Below are 16867 nucleotides of genomic sequence, written 5' to 3'. Positions count from 1 at the left end.
AGACACCCAGACACAACATAATTTACATTTTACATAAACATCCATCACATTGCTGTGATGGAAGGCCAAAAAAACTTATCTCTCTCTCCACTGCACTCTTCCCCCCCCCCCCCCCCCTGATGTCACAGTCAAAGTCAAAGCCCCCGGCTGGCGATGGCGATTGTCCCGCGGCCATTAAAGCCACGCCGGGTGATGCAAGGTCGCACACCGGGTCTTGGTGTTAGAGCCCCCGGCGTGCGCTCGCAGAGTCCCGCGGCCATTCCAAGCCACACGGGGCGGTGATGTCAGGCCCCGCTCCAGGAGCTCTTCGACCCCGCAACTCGGGCGGGAGAAGTCGCCGTTGCAGGAGCCCTGAAAAGCGGTCTCCCTCCAGGGACCCGCGGGCTCCCGGTGCCGCCGTCCGCCAGACCCGCAGTTGCAGCCTCCAAATCTCCGGAGGTCGGGCCACAGCAGCAGCAGCGCTCCACCACCGCTCCACCCGCTCCGGACTCGGCCAGCTCCGCGACGGTGACGGTGAGTCGTCGGCACCAGAGCCCCCGGTCTTCTCCTGTTGGAGGCCGCTCCTCGTTGCAGCCCCAACGACAACGGAGACCCGACAAGAAAAGGTCGGGTCTCCCGTGCAGGGAGAGATTTAAAAGTTACCCCCTCCCTCCCACCCCACCCCCACTTCCCCACACACACACCCCAACAAAAAATAACAAAAACTACATAGAAACATAGACAAAAAATAATAAAAACGCGGACGGGCTGCAGAGGCCGCTGCTGACGAGAGTCGCGCCGCCTCCCCTCTCTAACCCCCTGATCAACCCTCCATCACTCCCTCTAGTCACATCCCCCCCACCAGCCCTATATTTCCCGCTCCTTTGCCCCCCCCCAGTCCCCATTGCCCCTTCAGCCCCCCCCCCCCTCCAATGCCCCCATTCAGCCCCCTCATCAAACCCTTCCATCATGGCCACGACCCACTTCATTGCCCCATCAGCTTCCTCCAGTCTCTTATCACCCATCTCCATCATCTCCTCAATCAGTTCCATCAACCCCCTCCCATCCAGCCCTCCATCATCCCCCTCTATAATCCCTCATCATCCCCCCCCCTCCTGCCCCCTCGACCACCATCAATAGACATGGTTTCTGCCCCACTGTCATAGATGGATCCCTTACCTGTGTCTCCTCAGTCCCATCATTCTGTTTTTCCTCCCCCTCCACCCCAGAAAAAACAAGGATAGTTCCCCTGGCCCTCAACTTTCACCCCACTCGCCTCCGCATCCAATGCATCATTCTCCAACATCTCCGCCCTTCAATATGACCCCACCACCGGTCACATCTTCCCATACTCACCCCTTTCCACCTTCCGCAGAGACTGCTCCCTCCGCAACGCCTTGCGTCATTCACCCCTTCCCACCCAAACTACCCCCTCCCCGGGCACCTCCCCCTGTAACTGCAGGAGATGTAACACCTGTCCCTATACCTCCTCCATCTCCTTCATCCAGGGACCCCAGCAATCTTTCCAGGTGAGATAGAGTTTCATGTGCACCTCTTCTAATCTCATCTACTGCATGTGTTCCCGATATGGCCTCCTTTACATCAGCTAGCTTCAGCATAGGATCGGCGGCCAATTTGCCAAACACTTGCGCTCAAACCACCAAGGCTTACTGGATCTCCCGGTTGCTGGCCATTTTAGTTCCCCTTTCCATTCCCATACTGACCTTTCTGTTCTGGGCCTCCTCCACTGCCAGAGTGAGGTCACACACCTCATATTCCACTTGGCTTACAATGTAATGGTATGAGTATCAAATAATTTAAATTTATGTACTCTCCCCCCCCCCCCCCCCCCTCCCCCCTCACCTCCCCCCCCCCCCCCCTCCTCCCCCCCCCCCCCCCCCCCCCCCCCGCATCCCTCTCCCCTCCCCGCATCCCTCTCCCCTTTATTTTACCACCTTCCCTATGAGTGCACATTTCTCCCCCTCCACTTATATTCCCTCCTCTGGCTTCACTATTCTTATCTCACACCTTTTGCTTTTAATCTCCTTTGTCCAACCATCTACCTATCAAAACCCCCCTCACCTGTATCCATCTATACCTCACCTGGCTGTGCCCTGCGCCTCCTCGTTTGCAGCTGTCTCCCCTTGCCCCCCCCCCCCCCCCCCCCCCCCCCCCCCCACACACACACACACACTGAAGAAGGCACATACATGGCGAGGGGTGCCTGGAACCTGCTGCCAGGGATGGTGGTGCATAGTTTAGTTTCGAGATACACCGTGGAAACTGCCCATTCTGTTTCCCGTCCAAAGATCACCTGTACACCAGTTCTATCCTACACACCAGTGACAACTTACAGAGAAGCCGATTAACATGCAAACCTGTATGTCTTTGGAATGTGGGAGGAAACTGGAGCACCCAGAGAAAACCCACAGGGAGGATGCACAAACTCTGTACAGACAGCACCCGTGGTCAGGATCGAACCTGGGTCTTTGAGAGACAGCAACTCTACCACTGCGCCAGATACCGCAGATACGATGGTGGCTTCTGAGAACATGTTAGTTATGGCCCTGTCCCATGGTACGAGTTCATTCCAAGAGCTCTCCCGAGTTTTAAAAAAATCAAACTTGTGGTAAGCACGGAGAATGAACGTAGCGTGTATGTCGGAGCTCGGGGACATCATTTAGCGGCTCGTAACGCTAACGGCAGGTACTCGGGAAGACTTGCTAACGGCAGGTAAGGACGGGAAGACTCGTGAAGATTTTTCAACATGATGAAAAATGTCAACGAGAGCCCCGAGTACCGACGAACAGCCATTACCGTAAATCTCCGAGTTCGAATCAGGGCAAACTCGGGAGAGCTCTTGGAATGAACTCGTACCGTGGGACAGGGCTATTAGGCACACGGATATGCAAGGAATTGAAGGTTCAGATTTATTATTGTCATGGATCATTGTGCAGAGAGAGGAGATTTTTCGGCACAGACATTATAGTTGGAAGGACCTGTTGCTGTGCTGTACTGCTCAATGTTGTGCTTCTCTCTGTATCTCCAGGTTAACAGTTCAGTGAATGAGACCCCGATGCCCTGCACGTCTGCAGCCAGCACGCCCAAGCAGGGACGGAGACAGCTCCCGCAAACGCCCACCACCCCACGGCCACACATCTCCTACTCGCCCGTGGCGCAGTGCCCCGACACCCTGGCGCCCTCCTCCGTGCAGGCCAGCCCGAGGAGCAGGGAGGCTCGCTACCAGTCGCTGCGGATCCAGCCCAGCAAGACCCTGTGGAGCGAGTCGCCTGGCCTGAGCAAGAAGAGCGAGAGCCAGCACTCGACGCCGCTGCGCTACATCTCGGAGCCATCGTTGACCCTGCACGATGAGCTGGGCAGCCTGGACCAGGCGCTGGGCGAGGAGACACTCACCTTCGAGGCGGCCGTGGCCACCAGCCTCGGGAGGTCCCACACCATCTCCTCCGCCCCACCCATCAGACACTCCTGGCAGCTGCCCAACGGCAGCTACCGCAGCCGGGCGGCGCGATGCGGAGCCACCACTCTCGCCGACCCCTTCACCGACACCGACGAGGATGACAAGTGCTAGACCAGGCGAGGAGGCATGATGTGGGGGGTGGGGGGGACGGACAGGACAGGGGGCGGGAGAGGAAGCAGCGTGGGGGCACATGGATACGTCTGTGGCATCCTTTCCACACGCCTCCAGATGTTGCTGGAGCACAGTCTCCAAATGTAGCAGGTGAAGGATCAGCCTCCCCGCCAGCCCCACTGAGCCACAAGCATCAACGAGACAAGGTCCGTGTTGACATCGACCCGCCGCGCTTGGACAAAGGTGACAAGTGGAGAGTTTTGCGATGAAGGAACTTTGCGCTCTGGCCGAGGAAGGTGCCCTGGACCAGTCTCATGCGTCCTTCCATCTTGTACGTTTGCTGACAGTGGTTGGCAGGGAGAGAGTCCCTCCCAGACCCCCAGGTCGTGCATTGCTTGAAACCCCCCCCAAAAAACTGCCACCCCTCCCCTTCCCCTTCCCCTGGTGTGGGAGGCAGCAACAGTGACCCTTCGCCTTCCCCCCCCCCCCCCCTCATGTTTTTGACACCTTTTATCTTTGTATTTGAAAATGTTCTCTTCTTTCTGAAAATCTAAACCAAAAAAAGAGGCTGGGTTGTACAAATATTGTCACGGATTTCACGGAAACTGCAACTGTGTTTCCAGCTGTGTCTACAGTAGACCCAGACAGATGTTTCCAGTTGTGGCCACAACAGGACCAGACAGATGTTTCCAGCTGTGTCGACAGTAGAGCCAGACAGATGTTTCCAGTTGTGACTTCTTTGCAGTCCGTTGTCGAATAATTTGAAAGTTCCAAGCATTTCTGGAATGTACAAAGACCACATGAAATCACAGGTGCTGCAATGATGCCATGTCCGATATGCTTTAAACGGAGAAGGTAGAAACGTTTTACTTGTAAATAACTACACTTCATCTTCCTCACTTCCCTGCAATCTATTTCCTACTCCCTGCCTGAAAGATTGCCCCTCGTGTGCTTCTAGTATGATGCATGGAGTTTGGAAAAGTTCCGTCAACCTATTTGAGATCAGTGACTGACTTACTGGCATGTGATTGAGATTTTAAGAGGTGTTTTGTTTTCTTTTCCAATATATGAAACATGTTTAAATAAGGCGCTTGATTTTTAATGCAAGATGACCACCTCGCTCACTGGATTGCAGCACAGTGTCATTGACTGAAGCTCAGCCATTGAGTCTTGCCTTTTTAACATTGTACCTTTTGGCACTGCAATGGCTCTTTACAAAGTGTATTGTGTGGTATTGACAATCAGAATGCTAAAAGTTGTTTGCTTTGTTCTGGAGCTTTAACTTTTATGTCCAAATAAATTTTACAAAAGCCTTCACCAAGTGATGGAGTTGTGGTTTGAAAGTGATCCCTATTGCCTCCCTTCCTGTGAGGCCGGGTGCTGTGGCCCCAGTGTACACAATAGATTTAGTTTATGGATGCAGTGTGGAAACAGGCCCTTCGTCCCACCGAGTCCGCACCGACCAACAATTGGTTCTATCCTACACGCTTGGAAATATTTTACAGAAGCCAATTAACCTACAAACCTGCACGTCTTTGGAGTATGGGAGGAAACCGGAGTGCCTGGAGAAAACCTACGCGATCACAGGTAGAATGTACAAGCTCCGTACAGACAACATCAACATGATCGAACAGGGCCCTAGTGAGATCACACCTGGAGTATTATGTGCAGTTTTGGTCCCCTAATTTGAGGAAGGACATTCTTGCTATTGAGAGAATGCAGCGTAGGTTTACAAGGTTAATTCCTGGGATGGCGGGACTGTCATATGCTTAGAGAATGGAGCGGCTGGGCTTGTATACTCTGGAGTTTAGAAGGATGAGAGGAAATCTTATTGAAACATATAAGATTGTTAAGGGTTTTGACACGCTAGAGGCAGGAAAAATGTTCCCGATGTTGGGGGAGTCCAGAACCAGGGGCCACAGTTTAAGAATAAGGGGTAAGCCACTTAGAACGGAGACGAGGAAACACTTTTTCTCACAGAGAGTTGTGAGTCTGTGGAATTCTCTGCCTCAGAGGGCAGCGGAGGCCAGTCCTCCCTGAACATGATGCACAGTTAGAGACGGAGATATACAGTACAAGGATGCTCGCGTGCAGGCCTTCTTCAATAAGGGCACTGAGCATAGAAGTTGGGATGTTATGTTCCAGTTGTATAAGATGTTATTGAGGCCTCTATTGGAGTACTGTGTTCAGTTTTGGTCACCCTGCTAGAGGAATGATGTAAGTAAGCTGGAAAGGTGCAGAAAAGATTTACAAGGATGTTGCCAGGACTCAAGGGGCTGAATTACAGGGCTGAGCATGTTAGGATGTTATTCATTGGAGTGTAGAAGACAGGGGGTGATCATGTACAGGTGTAATAAATACACGAGGGACATAGAGGGGATGAATGCAATCTATTTCCAGGATCTTTTCCCCATGGCTGGAAAACAAAGAACTCAAGGACATAGGTTTAAGGTGAGTGGGGAAAGGTTTAATAGGAACCTGAGGCCATGTTTTCCCACAGAAGGTGGTGGGTATTTGGAACAAGCTGCCAGACAAAGTGATTCATGCAGATACAATAAGGACATTTAAAAGACAAAGATTCAACACATAGAATATACTGGAGCAAAAATCAAAGTGCAGGAGTAACTCAGCGGGTCAGGCAGCATTTGCAGCGAGAATAACATTTGTTCAGGTAGATGAACCATGAACGAGATGGGCCGAAGGGCTTGTGTTGCGCTATGATTCTAAGTGTGCTTGCACACAATTTACTGAAGGGCAGCAAAAAAGATGGTGCAGGGAGAAGGCTTTAGTAATTGGGTGTTGGGACAGGTGGGACCAGTAAAAAAGGGATGGGTGCAAGTAAACTGGAGGGGGAACAATATTCCAAAGAGATTTGACAATGCTCCTAGGTTTAAATGAGAAGAGCGGGAGGCTCAGAAGTGGAGGAACAGTAGCAATGTGGCAGGTGGAAAGATTGACCTGAACATTGAGCCCAGTGGGCATCAGACATAGGGTAGGGAGTGTGGGAGCGCTGGGGGGCTCAGCACGTTCACCTTCATGGAAAGAGCCTCATAGGTAAGTCGCTGTGCCTAGAGCATGGTACAGCACACAGGGTTACAAAATCATTGCATCACCTACAAGGCTGTATTCCCAGGTCCCACCTATACTCCATGTACGCTCAGAACTGTGTGGCCACATTCTCTTCTAAATCCCATCACAAGTTGCCAGTAGATACCACGTAGTCACTTTATCTCGAACAGTGGTGGGTGAGTACAGGAAGGAGATAGCTCGGTGACATAGTATCAAGCCAACCTTTCCCACAATGTCAGCAAACCAAAGGAGCTTGTCACTGACTTCAGGAAGCAAGGTGGACCACACAGCCCTGTCCCCATCAGTGGTGCTGAAGTGGGGCAGCACGGACCCCAGTTTCATCCTGCCTACGGGTGCTGTCTGTACGGAGTTTGTACATTCTCCCTGTGACCCCATGGGTTTTCTACGGATGCTCCGGTTTCCTCCCACAAAATGGATGTGGTTGAGGGCTTCAAGTTCCAAGGTGTAAATGTGAGCAACAATTTGACCTGTTCAAACACATTGAAGCTAGAGTTAAAAAAGCACACCCATGCCTCGACTTCCTCAGGAGGCGAAGGAAATTTAGCATGTCCAAAGTCTCTTTGCAATTTCTGCAGGCACACCCTGGAAAGCTTTCTATCTTGATGCACCACTTAGGATGGCAAATGGTCTTCCCAAGATTACCAGAAACTGCACAGAATTGTGGTTGCAGTCCAGTGCATCAGGCAACCGAGTTTCCTCCCCCGTAACCCCAGCTACATTTCATACAGCCTTGGGAAAGCAGCCAACATAATCAAGGGCCATTCATTCCCTGAGCATTCACTCTCTCTCCTCTCCCATCAGGCAGACGATACAAAAACAAAATAACCTGATTCAAGAACAAATTCTCTCCCACTGTTATCAGACACTTGAATGGATCTCTCACATGCTGAGGATGTAATCCCCTTCTCCCAACCTACCTTATTGCATCCCTTGCACTTTTTCTTATCTGCACATTCTCTGCAGCAGTAACAGTACATTCTGCACTCAGTTTATTTTCTCTTTATGCACTACCTGTTTCAACTCGTGTATGGTATGATTTGCATGCGTCCAATACATGTCCCAGTACATCCCAAACTAAGCCACTAAATGTAGACCAATACTGTAGACAATACTCTACCAATGTAGACCAAATGAAGCCACTAAGCCCCCGCGGCCACGGGTGGCGGCAGGCCTAGCTCACTGCCGCAGAGAAAGACCCAGCGTGCCGTGGCCGCAGGGGAGAAGCTCAGAAGCCACTGAGCTTGGCTCCGAAGAGCTGAGATCCAAGGAGGAGGGTGCAGCTGGTGACGACGGACGCGAGGAGTGGGCCGGTAGGAGAGGAATCAAGGTCGGCTGCAGGAGGTGATCCAGGGACACAGCGAGGGGAGGCACATTGGTTCGTGGGCCGAGCTGGTCGAGGGCGACAGAGGACGCCCTGCAGCAGCCTGGGGGTCACCTGGATCGGGAACCACTCCAGTGCTTGGACCGGACTCTGGACGTTTTGTAAATGTCGCTGAAAATATGATGACTCGTGCATATGTGATCTACGCAAAAATAATTTAACTTTGCAATGCACACTTGACAATGAAGCACCATTGAACCATGTGGCAATGATGAACCAATAACAAATCAAGGAAAGGTGTTTGAATGAAGGGCAGGACTTGCAGCTTAATGTTCCAGGATATAGAAGATGGGAGTTGGTGAATGAACTTGTGTGTTTTCCCTGCAGCCTGAATATGATTTCATTATGGGAACCTCTCAATCATGGCTCAGATCGAGACAGCACACATTAATCTCGTGCAGCAGTGGTGAGTTTCTTAAAACAAGTCAGCTATTTCAGGCAGGTGGGCTGAGGAATGGTTGACAACATTTAACAGAGAAATGTGAGGTGTAGCATTCTTCAATCAGAGTATTGATTTATAAGGCTGTTGCCAGGACTCAAGGGCCTGAGCTGTGGAGAGAGATTGAGCAGGCTAGGACTCTATCTTCGGTATAAACCAGCATTTGCAGTTATTTATTTCTACAAGCAGCCACTGGGTGTCAGTATTGGTCTACATTTTAAATGTAAAAAATGTCCCGTGTGTGTAGGATAATGTTAATATGTGGGGATCGCTGGTCGGTGCGGACATGGTGGGCCGAAGGGCCTGTTCCGCATGGTATCTCTAATCTAAACTAAACTAAACTCCAAAGACGTACAGGTTTGTAGGTTAATTGACTTGGTAAAAATTGTAAATTATCCCTAGTGGGTAGGGTAGTGTTAGTTTGTGGGGATCGCTGGTCGGCACAGACTCGGTGGGCCGACGTGCCCGTTTCTGTATCTCTAAACTAAACTATGTGGCACGAGCTGCCAGAGGAAGTGGTAGCGGTGGGTATAGTTACAACATTTAAAGATATTTGGATAGCTACATGGATGGAAAGGGTTTAAAGGGATATGGGTCAGATGCAGGCAAGTGAGTGCTCAGATAGACATCTTGGGTGGCATGGATGAGTTGGGCCCAAGGACTTGTTTCTGTAGTGAGTGTTTACAGGCAGTTGGTGTACGTTCCCTTGGGAATTATCCGAGCACTCGAGGATTTCCTGCCTCAGTTTGCAGTCTCTAGTGATAGTGGGCAACACGACCCAAAGCTCAATGTCATCTCCGTTTGGTCAGAAAACCGTGGGCAGCCCCACTGAGAGCAACATTTGTGGGTCCTGATGCCAGGCAGAAGAGGGCTCTGTCCGAGCCGACTGCCTTACCCTTTTCCGGAATTACATCCATTCCGGGGTTCCCTTGAGAAAGAGCACGAGGCGTCCACGGACACCATGGACCACTGGGCACTGTGGGAAGTTGACTATTCCTGGATCAGGATTGTAATGTAGTCATTTGATATTTAGTAATATGAATATTTGGTAGTTGTTGTATTATGGTGGTGGGTGGGTAATTTTGTATATAATTATCATTCTAAGTAATTGAATAAATTTAGCTTTATAAAAATTGAAAGCAATAATTAGCAATGTCCAACATTGGATGGGCACTAACTATCAGTGGAAATACTTCCCAGTTCCACCAATCTGGGTTCCATCCGGACCTCCGGCACTTTCTGGGTGGAATTTGAATGTTCTTCCGGGGATGGTGTGGGTTTCCTCCAAATGCTCTGGGTTAGATCAACAAGCCCTTCGGCCCAACATGTCCATGCCAACCAAATTGGCTAACCAAGCCAGTCCCACTTGCCTGTATTTGACCTATATCCTTTCTATCCGTGTACCTGTCCAAGTATCTTTTAAATGTTGTAATTGTACCCAGCTCTAGCATCTCCTCTGCCAATTTGCACCATGCACACCACCCTCTGTATTAGACAGTTGCCTCCAGGATCCTTTTAAATCGATCCCCTCTCACCTTAAACCTATAGTCTGTAGCTTTAGACTCCACTACCCTGGGGAAAAGATTCATCTTCAACCTCAGGATTTGGTAGACCTCTGCACATCAAAATACAAGCATCTGAAGAAGTGTCTCAAACCGAAACGTCACCCAATCCTTCTCTCCAGAGATGCTGCCTGTCCCGCTGAGCTACACCAGAATTTTTTGCCTATCTTCAAAATACAAACTAACTCTGCAAAGCCTGTAACACATTGATAGATATCTGTTGATTGTCTGAAGGAGTACACATGAAACACTAAACTGTGCGACACAAAAAGGAAGCAACTATTTTGGGGAAGTCGGTTTAAACAGGCTGCATCATTGCAGAGATCAGCGTTGAATGGTTCCAGGGAGTGGGGGATAGTGATCAAAGTTATTCTTCAGCTCCAATCAGTTGAGGCCAATATCTAGATTTTAGTTTCCCCTTTCATCGGCTTTGTTGAGCTGAGTCAGGTCTGGGTATTGCAAGGCAGCGCTTTCCTTCCTTCCTGCGTCAGCATCATAATTCAGAAGCAACACCACCAGTGACCTCAGCCCAGGCATGTTGGAGTCAACCCCCCCACCCCCAGCCCTCCCCCGGCAAAGCAGGGACACAGGAGCAGCAAGAACAGAGAGTGGAGAGTATAGAACTCACAGCAGTACAGCAGGAACTGGTCCTTCAACCCACAATGTCCGGGCCGAACATAATGCCGACAACCCCCTATCTGCCTGCACATAATCCGTATCCCTCCATTCCCTGTATATCCATGTACCTATCTAAAAACCTCCTTAACACCATTATTATATCTTCCTCCACTACCACCCCTGGCAGCCCGCTCCAGGCACTCATCTCTCTGTGTGCAAAAACACTCTTTTCCCCAAACATCTCCTTTAACCTTTGCCCCTTTCACCTTAAAGCTATGCATTCTAGTCTTTGACAGAAAAGGAGGAATGAAACAGGCGTAGAGGGTAAATCAGTGGACAACATGAAATGGAGTGGCAAGGTGGTGCAGCGGTAGAGTTGCCGCCTAACAGCTCCAGAGACCTGGGTTTGATCCTGACTCCGGGTGCTGTTTGTACAGAGTTTGTAAGTTCTCCCTTTGACGTGGGTTTTCTTCAAGCGCTCCAAAGACATACAGGTTTGTAGGTTAATTGCCTTTGGTAAATTATAAATTGTCCCCACTGTGTAGGTTAGTACTAGTATATCTCTGGTCGACGCAACCTCGATGGGCCGAAGGGCCTGTTATCACACTGCATCTCAAAAGTAAAGTTTAAAGTAAAGAGCTGAATGACTCTAATAAACATGTGAAACATACAAGAAATGTGGTTAACAAAAGTAGAATTGGTTAGAGATTGAAAGGATATACTTTGGTGGAGTCTGAGATTTAAATACTTCCCATCTATCCTTATTAAAAAGAAATACGTTGCCACAGATTCCCGGAATTCGTGGCCCATCACAACTGGGAGAGGGAACATTCGGATGGGATTGAGAGGCTAGAGACCATGACCAGGAGGACACAGAGGCTCAGTGTAACCAATGTTGACCTCATGTATCACCCACCCACCTGCCACACATCAAGCAGAGCCTGTGGATCAGACAGAAACAGGCGCCGCTCCAAGAGGCTGAGCAAGTGGCCCAGACACAGCCTGCGGTGGCTTGGAGCGGTGGAGCAATGGCGGAGCAGCAGCAGACGACAACAACGGCTATGCTTGGCCAGGCCAACCTTGCAACACTCCCGAGACAACAGGCCTTCATGGATAAGGGAATAACGTTTAGTGCAAGGTAAGCCAGTAAAGGCTGATCAAATATAGTCCAAGGTCCCTGCTGAGGCAGATAGTAGTTCAGGACTGCTCTCTGGTGGCGGTAGGATGGTTCAGTTACTGAGGAGATGAATTGGCTGAGGAGATGAATATGTCATATTATGAAGTTTGCTGAAGATACTAAGCTAAGTGGGATTGTGAGTAAGGAGGGGGATGTGAGGAAGCTTCATGGGGACATGGACAAGTTGGGCAAGCAGCATGTGCAATGTTTGCTGAGTCCTCGTTACTGACGGGATGGGCCACTGATTCCTGGCAGATAACAAAAAAAACAGATACTTCTCAGGCCACTGCTAAGGTTAAGGCTGCAACGGGCAGAGTGATCAAGCCCACCATGGAGATAACATCCCCTACATAGGTGTCAGCCTATCTCAGGTTGCTAGTCCAGACCCCCTGCTCCATTCCCCAGTGTTCCTGACCCGGATCCCTGCATCAACTCCTCATGCCATCCTACCAACAACTAGACAGCGGTCCTGAGCTACCATCAACCTCATTGAAGATGCTTGGACTATCTTTAATCTGACTTTATCTTGCACTAAACGTTATTTCCTTTATCATGTATCTGTAGACGGCTAGATTGTAATCATGTATAGTCTTTCCGCCGACTGGTTAGCACACATCAAAAAGCATTTCACTGTACCCCAGTTCACGTGACAATAAAATAAACTAAACTAAACTAAGCTCACTTTCTGGCTCCAGACATGAGTGCCCACTTTTTCCAGACTGCACCAGTACTCATACTCCCAGTAAAACAGGCCAATCTCGTGCATTCCTCAGGTATTACAACAGCAGATGGATTCACCCGTCTGCTTGTGGTTTCTCTAATGTCAAGGAGGCCACACTGTGAGCAATGAACGCAGGGCACACTAAACCGTGCACACTCAAATGAAGAACCCTTTGGGTCCCTGGATGGTGGGATGGGAAGAGGTGAAAGGACAGTGCAGCATCTGGTGAGGTTACCTGGGGAGGTGGAGTGGGAAGGGGAGTGGTCGGTGGGGACCAGGGAGTTGTGGTGGGAATGCTCACGTGGTTTCTCTAATGTCCTGGGAAAGCTGAAAGGGTGGTAGAGAAACACAGCCCAGTCCATCACAGGTACTGACCTCCCCACCATCGAAGAGATTCACAGGAGCAGCTGCCTCAAAAAGAGCCAGCATCATCAGAGACCCACACTACCCAGGCCACACACTCATTTCATTCCTGCCATCAGGAAGAATATATGGAAGCCTGAAAACGGTAACGTCCAGGTTCAAGAACAGCTTCTTTCCTGCAGCCATCAGGCTATTAAACACTGCAACCTCCAAATAAGCTCTGGTACATAGACATCGGGTTTGTCTTTTTGCACTATTATTGTTTGTTTGGTTTATGTGTCTATATATATTTGTGTGTGCGTGTGTGTGTGTGTGTGTGTGTGTGTGTGTGTGTGTGTGTGTGTGTGTGTGTGTGTGTGTGTGTGTGTGTGTGTGTGTGTGTGTGTGTGTGTGTGTGTGTGTGTGTGTGTGTGTGTGTGTGTGTGTGTACACATGCTGAACTTTCCATTTATTTGATTGTTTGCAGAGTACTATGTTTACATATTTTGTCGTCCTGCTGCAAGTTAGAATTTTGTTGTTCTATTTGGGACATTTGACAATCAAACCCTGTTGACTCTCTTGACTGGAGAGGGTTGAGGCGTGCCCGTTGGCGGAATGCCATTGAAGGCGGTGGAAACTGTGGAGGATCATCTTCAGAATGTGGAGGCAGGTGGGGTTGGAAAGATGACCCTATCGTTACCTTGGGAGGAGAGCAGAAGTGCAGGAAATTGAGGAGATACATTTGGGAGTGCTGCCAACACGGAACGTCACAGTTAAGGAAACAGAACAACATCTCAGAGGCACTTCTATGGAAGGTGTCATTCTCAGATTCCTCCCAACTTCCTTCCTACATGGACTCCAATCCGTTCTCCCCTTCACTCTGGATCTGTTGAGGAGTCTCACTAATGGCTTCCCCTCTGCCACTGGGTGCTGCGAGGATTCCCCAGTGTCAACCTTTGCTTGTTGCCACTGGGCTGGAGATGTCTGTGTCTGTGTTTAGACTAGAGACTTTAGAGATACAGCACAGGAACAGGTTGTTCGGCCCACCCTGTCCAAGCTGACCAGCGACCTCCATACTCAAGCACCGTGCTACACACTAGGAACACTTCACAATTTTACCAAACCCAATTAACCTACAAACCTGTACGTCTTTGGAGTGTGGGGGGAAACTGGAGAACCCAGAGAAAAACATGGTCACAGGGAGAACGTAGAAACTCTGTACACACAGCGCCCGTGGATAGGATTGATTTCGGGTCTCTGGCGCTGTAAATAGGTGGAGAGGGTGGGCAGGCGGGGCCCCCACTAACCAATATGGTAGAGTTGCTTTCTTATGGACCTGTCCCACCTAGGCGATTTTTTGGGCGACTACAGGCGACAACCGCAAAATTTTCAACATGTTGAAAATTTTTCGGCGACAGTGGCGACAATATTTGCTGTTGTAGGTTGTGTCGTAGGTGAATTCCATTACAACTAGTACCTGGCAATTGCCTAAGTGGGACAGGCCCTTACTAAACTGCTGCACTCACGCAGAGTCTTGCAGGGATGTACCACAGGGTTAAGGACCTGTCAAACTAAACGATTTTTTTCCGGCGACTGCCGGCGTCATTAACTGACGTATCAGGTGATGCGGCTTGACACGGCCGTGACGCAGCGTGATGACGTATGACGCATGGTGTTTTTTCAAGTGTTGCAACAATTTTTTTGTTGCCGCTGGTTTTTGAAATGTTCAAAATTTTTTGCCGACCCTGATATGATGCCGGCAGTCGCCGAAAAAAATCGCCAAGTGGACAAGCCCTGTAGGTGGCAGCAACGCGCCAAGCTGCCCCAGTGCATCGGGCCACCTCTTGCAGAGATCCTTCCCAGCCTGTGTGGGGACCGTATCTTTGGTGGGGACTGAGTCTCACAGGGAATCAGCAGGGGAGAGGAGGGAGCTGAGTCCCAGAGATACTCGGGAGGGGGGGGGTCTCAACCTCGGGTGCGGGGACTCAGGGCCAGTGTATGTGGAGGGAGAGGTAGAGGAGGGGACTGAGCTCTGGGGAGTCTGGAGAGGAGGGTCTTGAGCCCCAGAAGGGAAGAAGGGGAGGAGGCTGAGCCTCAAGGGGATGTTGGCAAGACAAGGGGAGGGGAAGGAGGGAGACTGAACTCAAGGGAGTGGAGAGGTAAGGGGATGAGATGAACCCCAGGCAGTGTGGGGAGGGGAGGGGATGGCAGTGGAGGTGAGGGGAAGGGAGAGGACCATGGGGTGGACAAGAGGATAACATTATCAAGTCTTTGGTGGATGTATGGGCTGGTGTGGTTTATGATGTCAATGAACATTGCAAACTTGTCACGAGAGTCGGCAGCAGATTTGGTGTGTCAGGCATTTATTGCTGAGCCTGCTTTCCTTGCGGCACAGTAGGCTGAGATTAAGATCTGTCTACTTTCCTTATTACTTTGCAACTAGAAAAACTCCACTGAAACCCAACAGTACGAACCTTGACCTCCGGTTTCAAGTAATAACCCCTCACCCGCCCCCCATACCCCAGCCCCACACATTCATCCTGCTCCTTTCCCCTCCTTTGTACTTTCAACTCCCATCCCCAAGTTCCCCACATCCCTGTAACCCCCCCCCCATCTCCTTCCACCTACATCCCTCACTCTGACTTAACATTGCACTCCTCCTCTCCTCTGCGTATTTGACTCTTTTATCTCCTTTTCACCTCTAGCCTTCATCAGCGACTCCACCTTTCTGCCAATCTAACCCCTCCCCCCCCCACCCACCATCCTCACCTGTATCCATCCATGGAGAAACAAGGAATTGCAGGCACTGGTTTACAAATAAAAACACAACGTGTTGGAGTAACTCTGCGGAGAACATGGATAGGTGACGTTTCGGGGCGGGACTCTTCTTGAGTTGTACGGGCGGAGGGGGTGATAGCTGGAAGAGAGATGGGCCGTAAAGCGGGGCAGGTAACAGGTGGATACAGGTGAGGGGATGTGAGCAGATGGTTGGACAAAGGCCAGAGATGAAGAGACAAAAGGTGTGAGAATTGAGATAAGAATAGAAGTGCAAATTGTTAAAGCGGAAGAAGGAATATAGGTGGAAGGGGAGGGGGGGAGGGGGCGAGAACTGGGTGCAACTCCAGGTGGGACACAGTAATGGGATGGGGGGGACAGGAGGAAGGGGGGGGGGGGGGGGGGGGGGTTGTAGGTTAGTTACCTAAAATTGGAGAATTCAATGTTCATATCATTGGGTTGCAAACTACCCAAGCAGAATATGAGGTGCTGTTCCTCCAATTTGCGTGTAGCCTCAATCTGACAATGGAGGAGACTCAGGACAGAAATGTCAGTATGGGAATGAGAAGAGGAGTTTAAATGGTTAGCAACCGGGAGATGCAGTAAGCCCTGGTGGATCGAGGGCAAGCTTTGCCCTACCCCCCACCTCACTTTTTCCAGATTTCTCCCCCCAATTTCAATCAGTCTGAGGGAGGATCCCGACCAGAAATGTTGCCAGTCACTTCCCTCCATAGATGCTGCCTGAGTTCCTCCAGCACTTTGTAGAAACAAAGAACTGCAGATGCTGGTTTCTGGCAAAGATCGATGCAAAGTGCTGGAGTAACTCAGCGCGTAAGGCAGCATTTCTGGAGAAAAAGGATGGGTGACGTCACCTCTCCATGTTCTCCAGAGATGCTGCCCAACCAGCTGTTACTCCAGCACTTTGTGTCTATCCCCCAGCACGTTTCCTCAGGATTTCAGCATCTGTGGTTACTTGTGTCTCCGTGAGAATCTGGCTTGTGCCTGCCAGCCTGAAGTTTAATGCCCCAAACTAAGCCAATCATTCACACTCTGCAAGCAGAAATAATTAGAGTTCAACGGATCGAATATGTGCACCATTTTAGAGAGGTCTCAATAGTTTTGTGATAAAACCCATCTAGATGCATGCTGGAGGGGTCATAAATTCTCTTCCCAGCTGAGTGACAGCTTCCGTTA

General features: G+C 50.2%; 1 protein-coding gene across 2 annotated transcripts in view; it reads left to right on the top strand.

Annotated features, from left to right (window-relative positions):
- LOC129701081 (probable voltage-dependent R-type calcium channel subunit alpha-1E) overlaps positions 1-4956 on the top strand; it is a 142093-nt gene extending 137137 nt beyond the window's left edge. Inside the window, exon 35 of one of the 2 annotated variants that reach the window (XM_055642040.1) lies at positions 3029-4956. In XM_055642040.1, the coding sequence (XP_055498015.1) occupies positions 3029-3568 (540 nt within the window). In that variant the 3' untranslated portion in view covers positions 3569-4956. The remainder of the gene's footprint in view (positions 1-3028) is intronic. The other variant, XM_055642041.1, reaches the window with a different exon arrangement.
- The last annotated feature ends 11911 nt before the right edge of the window (positions 4957-16867 follow it).

Source organism: Leucoraja erinacea, chromosome 10 (assembly GCF_028641065.1).
Source record: "Leucoraja erinacea ecotype New England chromosome 10, Leri_hhj_1, whole genome shotgun sequence".
In the NCBI taxonomy this organism is placed as follows: Eukaryota; Metazoa; Chordata; class Chondrichthyes; order Rajiformes; family Rajidae; genus Leucoraja; species Leucoraja erinaceus.
Note: the sequence above shows the minus strand (reverse complement) of the source record. Positions and strands in the feature narration are given on the sequence as shown.